At 60.6% G+C, this 14,962-nt stretch overlaps 1 protein-coding gene across 2 annotated transcripts in view; it reads left to right on the forward strand.

Annotated features, from left to right (window-relative positions):
• The window catches only part of nrip1b (nuclear receptor interacting protein 1b), a 30,477-nt gene extending 18,409 nt beyond the window's left edge, over positions 1 to 12,068 (forward strand). The window contains exons 1-2 of one of the 2 annotated variants that reach the window (XM_086160482.1): positions 2,024 to 2,128; positions 6,012 to 12,068. In XM_086160482.1, coding sequence (XP_086016608.1) covers positions 6,390 to 10,073 — 3,684 coding nt within the window. In that variant the 5' untranslated portion in view covers positions 2,024 to 2,128; positions 6,012 to 6,389 and the 3' untranslated portion in view covers positions 10,074 to 12,068. Of the gene's footprint in view, positions 1 to 2,023; positions 2,129 to 6,011 lie in introns of those variants that run through there. The other variant, XM_086160480.1, reaches the window with a different exon arrangement.
• The last annotated feature ends 2,894 nt before the right edge of the window (positions 12,069 to 14,962 follow it).

The raw sequence follows: 14,962 nt of genomic DNA on the forward strand, positions 1-14,962 counted from the left end.
CAGGGTTCACCCTGTGTCAGCGTCACCTTTCAGGGGTGGAGCGTCGCATCATCTTCTTCTCCTTTGGGTGTTTCCTTCCAGGGTCTCCACCTTCTCCATCTCACCCTCTTCTCCGGATCCTCCCCTCTCACACCCACGAGCTTCATATCTTCTCTCACGACGTCCATCCATCTTCTCTCTGGTCCAGCATCCATCTACCAATATATTCACGCTCTCTCCTCTGACCATCTCTTCTCTCCACAACCTCAAGCTCTGTCCCTCTGATGCCCTCCTTTCTGATCCTCCCGTCCTCGTCCCTCCTGAGGAGAACCTCAGAATCTTCATCTCTGCCTCCTGTGGGCTTCACATCATGATTTCATTGAAGCCTCCAGCAAACAGCCAGAAGGTCCCTGGTTGGATCCCCGGTGTGGGGTTTCTCGGGGTTCTCCTGGTTCTTCCTGCGGTCCAAACCCATGCAGGAGGTTCATGGAGACCCTGCATCCAGAGGACGAATGTACGTGGAGAAGGAACTCGTGACTTCTCCGGTAGCCGGTGGTTCAGAGTTGAGTCGGGGGTTTCGCTTCCCTTTGTATTTGTTTTTCAAACAGTGGAAGTTAATGTGACTTCTGAGCCCCCCCCCCCCGGAGCCCCCGGGCCGGGGACATCCGCCCGGGCTCCCAGTCAAAAACAAACGGCGCAGTGTTTGTTGGTCAGAGGTCAGGGTGACCTTCCGGCACCTGCTTCCAGACGCAGATTGCGGCCAAAAACCTCCTGTGTGCGTCTTACAGTCACGGGGCGACGGCGGCGGCGGCGGCGGCGTGTCCACCGGGGGACGGGGGGGGGGGGGGGGGGGCAAACAACAGGCCGCCGATCTGATTCTGGTGTTCATGAAGGACACCTGTTTGTGTGACCCGCTCGCGGCGCCGGCTCAGTCCTTGGAGGATCTGCCAGGAGATCTGATCCAACCTGTGATGTAATCGACCCGGGTCAGCGCAGCTTAGCAGGGAGCGCCGAGGCGCTGAGGGCCGGCAGGAGGACGAGGAGGAGGTTCTGCAGGGTGTTTGATGGAGAGCGTAACGCCGGCCGCGCCCAGCCTGGACCCGGGTCTTCCGAGGTGACCCGCCTCGGGGTCAAAGGTCACCCTCGGCTTCATAACGCGGCGGGATGACAAGCTGGATTACCGATTCTTTTTTTTCCTGGACGTTATTTAGCCGCTAATTCAGAACCGGCGCTGCTCCTCCTCGGCGATGGGCTCTAATCTTATCGGAGTCGCCGTTCGCCGGCTCGTCCCGGCCGCCGCCCCGCCAGCTGGACGGACGCCGGCCCCGGGCCCCCCCGCGGAGCTGGCGTGTAATCGTCGCGGGCGTTATCGAGCTAAAGGCGCCCGACGGACGGGAGACGCGACTGGAACGCCTGGACCGGATCCTCAGACGGGGCTGCGAGGAAGAGGAGGGGCGGCTGAATGTGCTGACGGGGCTTTTCTCCCCGTGGAATTTCCCTGAAGAAAAAGAAGAAGAAGAAGAAGAAGAAGAAGAAGCAAAGCCCAGACTGTAATCACGCTCTGACCTCGCTCCCAGCCCGCATTAGGATGATTTAAAAACTTACTACATAAAAAGGGAAGAGTAAGCAGACGGCGGCTTTATCAAAGCGGCATCGCGGCCCGTCCCCCTCTTCCTCCCGGCCCTCTGTCATACATCACCGCCGCGCCGTCGCCCGAATTACTCACAGTAAAAAGAGAGAGGGGGAGAAAAGAAAAAGCAATACTCTTTTAACCCAATAAAGACGGACATGTTGCTGACTCACGGCCGCGGCCCTCTTAGGGCCGACGCCAAGGATATTATGGAAATGATTCATTAAAGGCCAAGGTTTTTGAGCTGGTTCGCTCCGGCTCCCGGGGCGGCCGGCGGAGGGACATTTGATCTCAATTGCAAAGTGGCCCATTTCCCTCAGATACCGCCGTCCGAAGCCCCGGCTCGGGGGGGGTGGGGGGGTGAGATGGGGTGGGGGGGTGAGATGGGGTGGGGGGGTGGGGGGGCTCCCCGTCTCCAGACCCGCCGTTTACAAAATGGAAAAACCCGGGGAAATGAGCGACGCTTGGACGGACGATGGAAGCAGAAGATTATCTCTGAGGCCGGTAGACATGAATGAGGTATAGATTGATGGCGGCCACGGCTCATTAAGACGGGAATGTGTGTGTGTGTGTGTGTGTGTGTGTGTGTGTGTTTAATTGATGCGCTAATTCGCAGCCACTCAGGAAATGGCCCTTGGGTGGGTCGTCCAAATGGCACACAAATATTTACTATGGACGCAAATATTTTTTCCCAAGCACATCCATGTGAGCTGGGGTCTGCGGGGTGGAGGTGTGTGTGTGTGTGTGTGTGTGTGTGTGTGTGTGTGTGTGTGTGTGTGTGTGTGTGTGTGTGTGTGTGCTGATCTTCTGCGACCCCCCCCAGCCTGTCAGCCGGGCTGTAAACCGCTTAGATGACTCCTCTGCGTGCATGAATTCCTCCGTGCTCAACCTGAGGAACCCTTTTGCACCGACGGGGGCAGCTAAAGCCCCACCTGCCCCCCAACTGCCCCCCATTTGCCCCCCCCTCAGATTCTGGACATTTATATCTGAATTGCTCACATTTAGGCAGTACGTGATATCTCTGAGTGCCTTGAACACAATGTTTTTGTTTTGATTCGCATCTTTTTTTCCTCAGCAGTCACGTATTCTCCCTCCACGTCAGAGCCGTCCACGGGTTGCTGTGATCACACATATGGGCGTTGGTGTGTGTGTGTGTGTGTGTGTGTGTGTGTGCATGCATGGTCAATGCATCCTAAGAAGTGGGTCAGAGTGCCCTAGTTCTCATTATGTGTGTGTGTGTGTGTGTGTGTGTGTGTGTGTGTGTGTGTGTGTGTGTGTGTGTGTATTGCATTTCACCACGGTTATGTCCCGGTCGACTTCCCTGCAAAAGGAAAAAGCCCTTCCTCGCCGTAGCCGGCCCGCCGCGTGCTCGCACGCCGCTCCTGGTCGCCGGCGTCCTGAGAGCGCGCGACAAGCGCACTTGGTCAAGCGGCTCGCGCGTTGTCTTACTTCATCACGTCAGACATATTGAATTTACAAATAGCGGTCACACCACGCGTGTAAGCCGGCCGCCCGCCGAGTGTGTGCGGCAGGGGCCGCAGATTACATGATATAATAGTGTTTAGGCATCGCCTCTCCTTTTTAAATTCCTTTAACCTTGACTCCCCTGAAAAGCAGGGAGAACACATCTGCCAGGCTGGTGTCAGACATTAGTAATACACACCGCTCGGGCAGCATTGTCACTTTTTATTAGCGCCCAGAGCTTTGCATGGACACCAGCTGTTGCGTCAAGTGGAAAAGCCTCGGTGACATGAGTGACCTTGACTCTAAGTCCCGCTCCTTTTGGCTCTTTCCCCCTCCGACCCCCCCCGTTTTAATTCTTTTGTTTGCTCTCATACATTTTAAATGGCTTAAATGGATTACCTTTGCTGACAATGAAGGTCGTCTAACTTTTCCGAGATTAAAAAAAAAGCCCAAAGCGGGGTTCGCGCCCGTGTCAAGGTCGAAAAGGAAGGTCGCGCTTCAAGATCCGAGCCGCGACCGTCGCCTTGCGACGGGAGAGAGGGAGCGAGCGGCGACGGGCGAACGGATGAGGAGCGCGTCCTCCCTCCCGGCCCGGCCGAGGGGCCGCCGTGGCTTTTCCGACGGCGCCCCGCTCGCCCCGTCATTGGCCGACATTGTCAAGGATAATGGATAATCGCCGCAGAGGCCGCGGTGTTGCTCGTCGGCGCCGCGGTGTCCCGCGGTCGGGGAGGCGGGGAGGTCAGGCGTTTTGGGTGCCGCTACCCATGAGACGACATGTTAACAGATGTGTAAGGTCATTCTCAATGTATACACCGGGGGAGATAATGTAATCACAGCGCACGCATCGCTCAGGCTGGAGGAGGGTGGAGGCGGCGGGCGCTTTGGGGCTCAGCGTGGAGGACGCCGCCCCGCGTTAAGGTCATCCCTTGGTTAATAGAGCTCTGTCACTGAAGAGGACGGCCGCCATCCTTGCCCTTCGCTGCGCCGGGTCGTTCAGGCGCCGCCCGAAGGTCTGTGCAGGATGGAGGGGGAGGGGGGGGGACGGACGCCGCCGCCGCCGCCGCCACGTCCCCTCGCGCCTGAGGTTCCTCAGGGCAAAAATGTGGACGGCCACAGGGAGATGGACAGAATCTCCTCCGTCCGAAACCGCCGCCCTGTTTCTTTTCGGTTTTCGGTCCCGTCTCCTCGGCGTCATGCGTAGGTAAACATGCGTACGTGTTGTGCTGTGCCGACGGCGTTCCATTAAAATTGCGTTAAGCTCACCGGCGGGAAAAATAGCCCTAATCCCGAGCATCTAAGATAAGCACGGGAGCAGACGTCAGATGGCCCAGTGGGACCAGGTTGGCTTTTGTTGTCATCAGATTTAGGTCAGCAGCTTAAAGATGGCCTTGAACGGTAATTGATGCTGATGGGCCAATCTTAGTTACCATATTCCGTGTGACTCGCCGTCCCGGTTCCCGTCCGCGGCCGCGGCGCCTCGTGTTCATGGCGGCCTGGAAACGGCTAACCAGATTGTTTCCCCGCCGCCACTCAGACTTAATTGTACGCCGATCGACTTAAATCCATCTTCTAATCCCGGCTCATTTTCAAGGTAGAATTAAAAGGACGGCCTTGTCGACCTCGCTCGCCACGGCCACCCGAGGACCTCCGGTGTGGATTTCAGCCCGATTACGAGTCGCCTTTTAGCCCCCGCCGAGGACGGTTCGGTGTTTTGGGCCGGCGGCCGCCCGCCCGCCCGCCCGCCTGGCCGTGGCCTTTAGTCGTTATCAAGCGGCGCCGCCGTCCCGCGGCGTGACCTCTTCGGCGGACACCAAAAGCCAGGACGCCGCCCGGAGAGGACGCGGACAGCAGCCCGGGCGAGGCGGAAGCTCGGTATTAATTAACCTTTATAGGATGCGAGCCTCCTGTCGGAGGTGTACTGTTTCCATAGAAACCGGCGCCGACAAGGTTCAGCGCCGAGGTCTCCCGGGGCAGCGCCGCTGACACTGTCATGGCAACTGGCACAGCGCTCACCCCGGTGTCACCGCCGCTGCCCTCCTGACGGTGGTGCGCTGTGACAGGTGCACCTGATCCTTAAGCAACCCCCAACCCTCCGCACACACACACACAAGGTTACTCACACACACGCACACACGCACGCACGCACGCGCTCGCTGGCCGCGGCTCCTGGCGGCGTCCGTCACGTGAAGCCGCCGCCGTCCGATCGGGAGATAATTCGGCCGCGGGAGAAAATTGCTTCATAAAGAATTCACAGCTGCGCCGGTGTTGATAAAGATGATGCCGTGTCGTCGCCGGCGGAACAATATTCATTTACCCTGCATGTATGCGCGCGCACACACACACACACACACACACACACACACACACGCCTAAGCCGGCGCGGAAGCGTGAATAGCTAAATGCTTACTTGTGTGCATGTGGGTGAGTGGGCGGGTGGTTCCTGCTTTGTGTAGACCAAGGGTTGCGTCGTGTGAGACGCCGCTCAAGTGCATAAGGAGCCGGAGGTGGCGAGGGGGCGGCGGCGAGGGGGAGGGGGATAATCCACTGAAATGACAAGCCGCATAAGAAATCATTCACAGCTCTCACAAGGCCCTTCACGTCGCTGCGAGGGGCTTACCGCTCCAGACCTGAATGTTTTCAAGGTAGCGGGCTTGAATTTTCAATTTGGATCCAATCAGACCTAATCTACATTTGTCGTCTGCTCGGCGGCTGCGAGGGGAGAGCGCGGGGGGGCGGCGGGCGGGCGGGCGGGGGGGGGGGGGGGGGGGGGGGGGGGGCGGCCGTGTGCAGTCAATCCGAAATGTTGCTAAGTAACAGCGATGGCAGACAAGGTGGGGAAATGAATGTGATATAGTGCCGTGCAAATCCCCGCTTCTCACAGGGTTTCTCTTTCCCGCCCCTCCTCCCCGCACCCTTCGCACCTCCTCCCTCCTCGCAGGTCCCCCGTGTGAGATCCGCAAAGCCGCCAGAGCGCCGTCCGTCCATCCCGGCGTCCCAAGCGTCCCCCGCCATGGAGATGCGCACCTCACGTGGGTGAGATCCCCGTGACTCCCCGCCGGAGCCCGGCGCCGCTAGGAGGCGTACGACGATGCCCGGGAGGCCCGCCCGCCTCGGATCGCCCGCAGGGACGGTCGGAGTTTCCCCCCGGCGCTGACCGGCGTCGCCGACGAACCCCCTCCCCTCCTTCGGCTCCCTCTGCGCGCCTCCCCCCTTTTCGGTATTTCGTAAGTACGCGCCACCGGCAAGCGGACGACCTAGCGGACCTTCGTTCTCCCGTAGCATCGCCGAACCATACGAGGGGATCCTAGTATTGAACATGACTCATGGGGAGGAGCCTGGCCCTGAGACACACAAGGATTCAGCTGTTCTAACTTATCTGGAAGGTTTACTGATGCATCCAGTGGTGGCCGGGCCCGGGGCCACGACCAGCGGGAGATCCGAGGCCGCCCACAGCAACCAGGAGCAGGCCGACAAGGCGGGCGGGCCCTTCCGGCTGCCGAGCCATGGCCCCGCCGCCCCCAAGGCCGGAGCCAACGGGCCGCCGCTCGGCGCCTCGCAGCACCTGAAGAAGGCCCGCCTCCTGTGCTCCGGCGCCTGGAGCGAGCCGGGGAACCAGCGGGTGAGTTCGCCGGCGGCGGAGCTGAATGGCCAAGGGGGGGGCCTGCAGAATGGCTCGCCGGAAGGCTCTCCTCACGCCGGGGAGAGCACCCTGCTGGCCTCCCTGCTCCAGTCCTTCAGCTCGCGCCTGCAGAGCGTGGCCATGTCTCAGCACTCCGCCAAGCCCCCCAGCGAGCGCTCCTCGCCCTCGGCGGCGCCGCCGGCGGAAAAAGAGCCGCTGCCCGTCTACGGCACGGCGTCGAGTCGCTTGAAGGGCCTGATGAGGAAGAGCAAACTGCAGAATCACAGCAACACGCCTTACAGCCGGCGGGGGCACGGCCAGGACCGGCCGCCCGAGTCCCCGCGGGCGGCCCACGGCGCCACGCCGCCCTCGGCCCCCGCCGCCTCCGAGTCGGTGTCCTGCGCCGAGCGGCTGAAGGCGGTGGCCAACATGGTGAAGATCCGCTCCAGTCCGGCGCCCTCGCCCAAGCCCAGCGTGGCCTGCAGCCAGCTCGCCCTGCTGCTGTCCAGCGAAGCCCATCTCCAGCAGTACTCCAGGGAGCACGCGCTCAAAGCCCAGCTCTCGGGGAGATCGGCCAGCGAACGGCTGGCCGCCATGGCCAACCAGCAGCACGGGCCGGACAAAAGGCCGCCGAGCGTCGGGGGGACTTTGCCCGGGGCCTCGGGCGCGCTGAGCTCCCTGAGCGCCCAGAACGGAATGACGGCGACGAGCGCGCTCCCGCGGGCTTCCTTGCCCGGCCCGCGGAGTCCCTCGCTGCTGCGCGGCCACGGCCGCGGCTCCTCGCCCGCCCCCCCGCACCCGCACGCCCCCGCCGGCCACGCCCACGGCCCGGCGCCCCGGGAGAAGCGGGGTCCGGACTCGCGACCGGCCCGGCCCCCGCAGACCTGCAGCAGCCTGCTGCTCCTGCTGCTCAACAACCACAACAACCAGAAGCAGCTGACCAAGAACGGGCACGTGGAGGACGGCGGCGGCGTCCTGCCGCAGAGCGGCTCCTCTTCGGTCACGTCGGACAGCGAGTGCTCCGCCCAGGAGAGGAGCTTCACCAAGGACAGCAGCGATGCGGAGAGTTCCTATTCCAGCTGCTCCCCCATCGACCTCTCCATGAGAAACCGGGCCAACGTACAAGACGCCGGGCCAAAAATGACAACCCCTTTCTCCTCCTCTTCCTCCTCCTCCTCCTCCTCCTCCTCCTGTTCTTCCTCTTTACTGCCGTCCTCTTCCCACCCTTCCTCCACGGCGGGGGTTTCCTCCGACCCCGCCGCCTTCTGTCCTCACGCCCCGCCGCCGCCCGCCGCTTGTACCTCTTCGCCCGCCTCCTCGGCCGTCTCCTCCGTCTCCACCGCCATCTCCTCCTCCTCCTCCTCCTCCTCCTCCTTGTCGATCTCTACCTCCTCCCTGGACAAACTAACAGAGTCTCTAATAAAGAAGTGGAAGCCGGAGCCGTCGGCGTCCAAGGCGCCCCAGAACAAGGAGGCCGAGATGAACGCCGACCCCAAGTCCCACTCGAAGGTCACCCTCATGCAGCTCCTGCTCGAGCGCAGGAACAACGACATGGCGAATAAAAACCCGGACGACAAGGATTTGCCGGCGGACGCGTCGCAGCCGGCCGCGCCCCGAGGCCAACCCAAGGGCGTGGCGCCGTGGGAGGACGGCCGGACCAAAAGCCCGATGGATCCGGCCCAGGCCTTGTACTCGCTGGGCCGCGACGGCGGCGGGGCGCCGTCCCCGTTCTCCTACCCCTCTCCTCATGTCCAGTCCAGCCCTCTGGACTTGTGTAAGTCCAAACCCTTCCCTGCCGAGAAGGCGTCGGAGCCCGCCTTCAGCGCCAGCAAACTGTTACAGAATCTGGCCCAGTGCGGCATCGCCTCGCCCTCGCCGCCCGGCGTCCCCCCCGCCAAAGGTCTGAGCCAGGAGCTGGAAGGCGGCCGGCCCCTGGCGCTGCTGGAGAGGCTCAACGCTCCCGTCCACAGGGCCGGCGCCGCCACCCCGCTCTCCGACGGGCCCTCGGGGAGCGCCGCGCCCTTCCGGAAGGAGGCCTTCCCTCCGTCCTCGCAGATTGAGAATCTGTTGGAGCGCCGCACCGTGCTGCAGCTGCTCTTGGGCGCCGGTTCGAGCGGCGCCGCGGTCGGTCGGGGCGAGCGGCCCGGCGGCGGCAGGAGGAGCGCGGAGGCGGCGGGGGGCTGCTATGAAAAGAGCCCCAACGCCTTCAACGTGTGCGACAGCTCCGACGGGCCGTCTCTGGACGTCAGGGTGAAAACGGAGCTGGTGGAGGAGGCGGCGGCGGCGCCCGCCTCCGCCGACGTGCTCAACAGGAAGAGACCGAGCGGCTCGGAGAAGAAAAGCCCCGTGAGGGACGCCCAGCCCGACTTCAAGTCGGAGCCGCGGCCCGCGGAGGTCATCGCCAAGTACGGGCTCCTCAGCCAGCTGCTCAAACAGCAGACCGCCACCTACTACACCAGCGCCGCCGCGACGCCCGAGTCGCAGTCGCTGCCGGCGCAGGTGAAGGAGGAGCGGCGGGACCACCTGAGCCCCGGACCCAAGAAGAGGCGCCTCTGCTCGGAGCGGACGGACCGCTTCGGTCGCGCCGGCTCCCCGAGAGCTCCGGAAGGCGGCGACGCCAACGCTTTCTCCTCTCCCGCCGCCCACCGGGAGCCGGAGCGGCAGAGGAGCGTGAAGGAGGAGGAGGCTCCGTCCGGGGAGGTCCTCTCCAGGGAGAGCCGAGGCTTCAACGTGCTCAAGCAGCTGCTGCTCTCCGACAACTGCCTGAAGGAGTTGTCCCAGCAGCCCCGCGGAGCCCCCGGCCCCGACCTTCCCCAGGCCAACGGCAAGGCCAACGGCAGCATCCTCGGCCAGCCGGCCCACAACCACGCCTTCCTCCACCTGCCCGGCTGGCACCCCCACGGCCCCCTCAACTCGGGGCTCTCCGCTAATCTCAGAACGCTGTCCGCGCCGCCGGCCGGCGACGGCCCCGTCCGGAGCCCCTGGGCCCACCGACCGGCGCCCTGGCCCGTCGCTCAGAAACGGGAGCCCCCGACCCTGGTCAAGCGGGAGCCCGAGAGCCCCGTGAGATGGAGCGGGCAGGAGAACGACGAGGACGAGGAGGACGAGGAGGACGAGGAAGGCTGCGACTCCAACCCGGACTCGCCCCGGCTGTCGCGCTCCAACCCCATCCTCTACTACATGCTGCAGAAGGGCAGCATTCAGCTGAGGAAGGACGCCAAGGAGCTGACGGAGGGCGGACAGGCCGCCGTCCGGGTCAAGGAAGAGCCAATCAGTGACCTTCACGCCTACGAGAGGAGGCGGAGCTCCAGCCCGCAATCACCGCCCCCCGATGACAAGCACAGCCGCGACAGCCGGGGGCTGAGCCAGGCGTCCGAGTAGAAGTCGCGTTCGAGGCGGTCGACGACGGACTCGATGGGGTTTTCTTTCTTTTTCTTTTCGGACGTTTATTTTTTAATGACTTGCCAAATCGGTCGAAAGAGACGAACGACAAAGAACGCAAAAAAAAAAAATGAAATCACAGATGAGGCTCCAGATGAACCCCCGGATAAACAGACTCTGCATCGCTTTTTTTTTTTGAAAAGGGGTCGCAGAAACAGGTCTGTCTTCGCTAAACGGCTAATTAATTAACGCCCGGTTCGCTTTCCCCCAACCGACGACCGCCATTTCAGCTTCCCGGTCACAAAGTCTTCCTTTACACACACCCCCCCGCCCCCCCCCCCGCTCGCGGTTTGTATTTCGGATCACGCCGCGTCGCTGTCGTCCGTTATCGACGCCTTCGAAAACGCCGCTTCCGCCGGCGCGGATTGTTTTTGGATAACAATCTGGATAAGGCGGCTCCGTCAGCGCGCGCCGACAATCCCGTCCTTTCTCTCGTGTTTCGAGCGGTCGAAACCAAAATTTTCCGACGCCGGCGCGGATTCGGGGGGTCGCGGAGCGTCCGGCCCGGCCCGTCTCCGCTTCTCATGCACACAGAAACTTTGAGCGTGAAGCACACGGCTTTTTTTTTCCCCTCCTCCTCCTCGTCATCTCCCGGAAAAAGAATAAAACAAAAGAAGAAGCACCCGGTGTTTGCACTACTGAAGCGGAGTCCTCGGCGTCGTCCCCCCCCGCCCTCCCGCCCCTCTTTTCTTTTTTTCTTTTCTTTTTCGGAATAACTCAACGGCATGTGATGAAACTGTCAGTATTGTCCTCTGTTTTGAAACTCTTTGTGGTTCTCCGGGTTCCCCTGGTTTCCTCGCTGTGGTGGTTTTATGGACACGGTCGCTCCTCTTCGCTCAGAGACTTTGTCGAAAAAGAATTGCATGATAACGAAGAGAAGACCACAGGTACATCTTTGTTTTCCCAGCGGACGGAGATGCGCGCACCCCCGCTTTCTGGCCCCCCCTCCCCTCGGAGGCGGGAGGGAGGGCGGGGGTCCCCGACATCCGGCCCCCGTACTCTGATTGTACTGTATTCTTTTCATTTGGTCCCACGCGCCGCCCCACCCACTTAGTCTTGTGATCTTTTTAATACATATACCTATGAAGTATGTCTCTTCGATTATTAATACATTTTCACAACGGTTAAATATATTTGTGTAAATAGTACTTTCAGTATGAAAGATGACTATTTTGTAATGTTTAAGCAAAGATATTACCCTAGTTTTTAATGCCCTGATATGTAAATATGGATTATATGCGTACACGTGTACATACAGAAAGCAGAGGATGCTATGCCCATTTTATTTTGTTTTTTCTTTTTTTTTTGTTTGTTTTTTTTTTTTCCGTTTGTTTGTTCGTTTGTTTGTTTTCCTGGGTTGGTTTGTTCTTTGCATGTGTCTCTACGTGGTGAACGATAAACTCTTATCCTGCGCTGTGTCGTGTAATAATGTCTGACTCTCCTCACTGCTGCCTGTTGCATGCAGACGCATGGGAACTACCTGTGTATCCCTACCGCTGATGGGGGAAAACGTCAAGTCTTAAAATAGGTCTTTTTTTTTTTCTTTTCTTTTTTTGGCTGGTTTGAGATCGTCAGCGGTTTCTGAGAGAACCGCCAGTCGGTGGGGAAAAAAATAAACGTGCATTGAATTTTTGTTTTTTCTTTTTTTTCTTTTTTTTTTTCCTTTCTGTTACTGGTTAACAAGGCTCCGCCGGAGAGCCGGGGTTGTAGTCTGGGGGGGGGGGGGGGGGGGTCGACGTACAATCATAGATCTGCATTGTGCATCTGAAGACATTTGTAGCAGCAAATATTAAAAAAAAAAAAAAAATGGTTTCTTTTTTTTTTTTTTCATGTGAAGACCTGAAACAATTTTTTTTTTTCTTTCTTTTTTTTAATGTTTTCATTTTTTGGTGTTCATTTGCACTGATATCTCAGAAATAAAGTACTAAAATGCAATGACCGAGTATCAATGTCCTCCTCCCTCTCTAGCTCCTGACGTGCACGCCGGGGGCGGCGGGACGCCTCACACACCGGATCCCATTCACCCGTTCACACACACACACTCACACACACCGACGGCAGCATTCATTCATTCGTCATCCGGGCTGTTTATCCTGCACTCGGGGTCACGGGGGTCGGAGCCCGTCCCCGCCGTCATCGGCCGGCCAATCGCGGGGCCTCATGCTGAGCCGTTCGCCCTGTCGTCCGCAGGTCTGGACCACGGAGGGTCTCCAGAACCTCCTCGCCACGCAGACCCGGGGAGACCTTGTCTGTGAGGGGGCGGGGCTAACCGCTAACCCCGGATTTAACTCAGTTTTCCCCAGAGGGTCGCTGAGCCCGGCCTGCGGCGGCGGCTCCGGGAGCTTCGGACCTGGGCGGCGGCGGCGGTGAAGATTCTCCTCCTTATCTGAGAGGACATCAGAGTCAAGCAGCACTTTGTTATCAGAGCGGCTCTTCATTGAAGCGCAGTGGGAGGATGTCCTGTATTTGCCCCAAAAACTCCTGCTTCTGACTTGGCCTCCGCTCACCACGCCGGCGAGCCTAACAAAGGCAGGAAGTGACTGGGGGAGGAGGAGGAGGAGGAGGAGGTGGAGGAGGGGGGGAGGAGGACGTGCGGAGGTCACCAGATGTGCCGCGAATGCCCAAGGATGTGCCGCGCGGAGCCGGGCGAACATCTTTTTTATCCCGACGCCTGAAAATAGACCTCATTGTGCGTCCGGGGAGGGGAGGGGAGGGCGAAACGTCTCGGGATCTTTGTCTCCCGGGCGAGAGACGGCGATCCGGCGGAGGCGCCGGCTAGAATCGGCGGCGTGGCGTGAGAATGGCGGCCGGGAGGCGGAGCTCGGGCGCCGCTTCCCCCTCGGAGACCCGAACAGACCGCTTTTTGTCCAAAGTGCACTTTTTGGAAGCGCCTTCCCGACTTCCCCTTCTTATTTAATCCTCCCCGTGACTGAGTGCACTCTTTAAACTCCCGCTGACCTTTCCCCTCCGCGCACTTCTCCATTTCCAGATTCTTATCGCGCCGCCTGAACCGCCGGCGACCTCTCGATTTCCTCCGATTACCACGGCGGCGGCCGACATGAAGGAGGGAGTCACGGGTTTAACCTGGGGTCAGCGTGCACGGCTCCACAATCAGCTGTTTGTCTGCGCCCGTTCCCCTCCTCGCTTCCCCGACCTCCGCCGGAGGCCGGGGGCTCCTCGCCGCCCGCCGCCATTCCGCAGTTCCAAAAAAACACAACCCAGAAGCCGCGTTTCCCGTCCACACGCCGTGGAGGGTTTTCTGCCCGGCAACACGTGCACGCTCGGGGGCTCTGCGCACGGACGCCCCGCGGAGCTGGCGCTGCTCGGAAGTCGTCATGGTGATCGGTGGGATAAATACGCTCGCAGATGTTCGGTCGCTCTCTCTGCGCACCAGTGTGTGAACTTTGGACACAAAGGCCGACCGCACATGTTGCGTAAATACACACACACACACACACACACACACACACACACACAGGCCGGGGGTGGTTGTTTAGTTGTGAGGACCTTGACTGACAGTTTAATGCCTGAACCAACATTCATCCAAACGGGGATCAGAACGGCAGCCGGTCGGAACTCCGGACGCACGGCCACCTTCTCCAGGAGCTCCTGCCGCACCTCCAGTAGAAACACCATGTGGACGCACGGTGGACGTCCAGGAGCCGAGGATGACAAGCAGCTCACGTCTGAGTCACTCTGATGCACGAGGAGACATCATTCATTCATTCATTCATTCATTCATTCATTCATTCATTGGTCATCTGAAGTGCTGGATGAGAGGCGGGGTTTCCCCCTGGACCAATCACGGCGCCTCTTCTAGAGACGTCCAACCATTCAGACTCTCATTGACACATCTGGACATTGCAGGGTCTCCGTGAACCTCCTGCACGTGTTCGGACCCCGAGGAACCCCGGCAGAGATGGAGAACATGGAGACTCCACACAGGAGGTGTGGATCCACCCGTGGACCCCCCGGATGTGAGTGGGGGTGCTGAGTCCTGCTCCGCGGCGCCCTGGGGGTCAATCATGGATTCTAAATGCGTCGTCTCAGACTTCGGCGCCGCCGTGGAGATCAGCGTATGAGCGATGCCTTCAAACAGCAGCGGACGGACCTCGGGATGAGTGTCGGACACCTGGATCCAGACCTTCAGAAGGTCGGAGGTTCACACCTGGGGGGACTCCTGCTCCCGGGAGGGAAGGGAGGTCACGCCGCTTTATTTGTCCGAGCTCCTTCCGCCGCCCCGCCGCCCCGCCGCCCCGCCGCCCCGCTGGCTCTTTGCTTTTGAAGATGTACCTCTTTGTGAAGTCTGTTCCTTTCCTCGCGGGGTCGTGACCCCGTCCTCCCCCCCGACCCGCCCGGGCCGATCCTGTTTCCCGGGAAGGATCAACTGTTGACCTGCAGCTGTGACCCCCCCCCCCCCCCCCCCCCCCCCAGCCTCCACCCGTCCTCCTCTTTGTAATCACAAGGTTGTTGCTCCGACGTCTCGTGTAAAAACGACGTCTCGTCCTCCGCCGGCCTCCCGAGGCTCGCCGCCGCCGCCGCCGCCGCCACACGCTGAAAGCTCACGGATGTCAGACAAGGGCAGCGAGCTGGAGACGAGTCGCGCCGCCGCCTGGCCTCCCTCCCGTCCGCGTAAAGAGCCGCCATGTAATATTGATGGCGAGCGAGCGTCCCCGGGGTCGCCCCCCCGCCCGGCAGGCCGAGAGGAGGAGGGGGATAAACACTCGACAAAGTGGCCTGGGAGAGGACGTCCTCTGAGGAGGAAGAGGAGCTCCGCGGCCGATGCTCTTCAGCCGCCCGGAGAATATGCGTCCGAGCCCGAGACGCGT

Source organism: Fistularia commersonii, chromosome 15, assembly GCF_037954325.1.
Source record: "Fistularia commersonii isolate RoL2024-O1a breed Wild chromosome 15, RoL_Fcom_v1.0, whole genome shotgun sequence".
Lineage (NCBI taxonomy): Eukaryota > Metazoa > Chordata > Actinopteri > Syngnathiformes > Fistulariidae > Fistularia > Fistularia commersonii.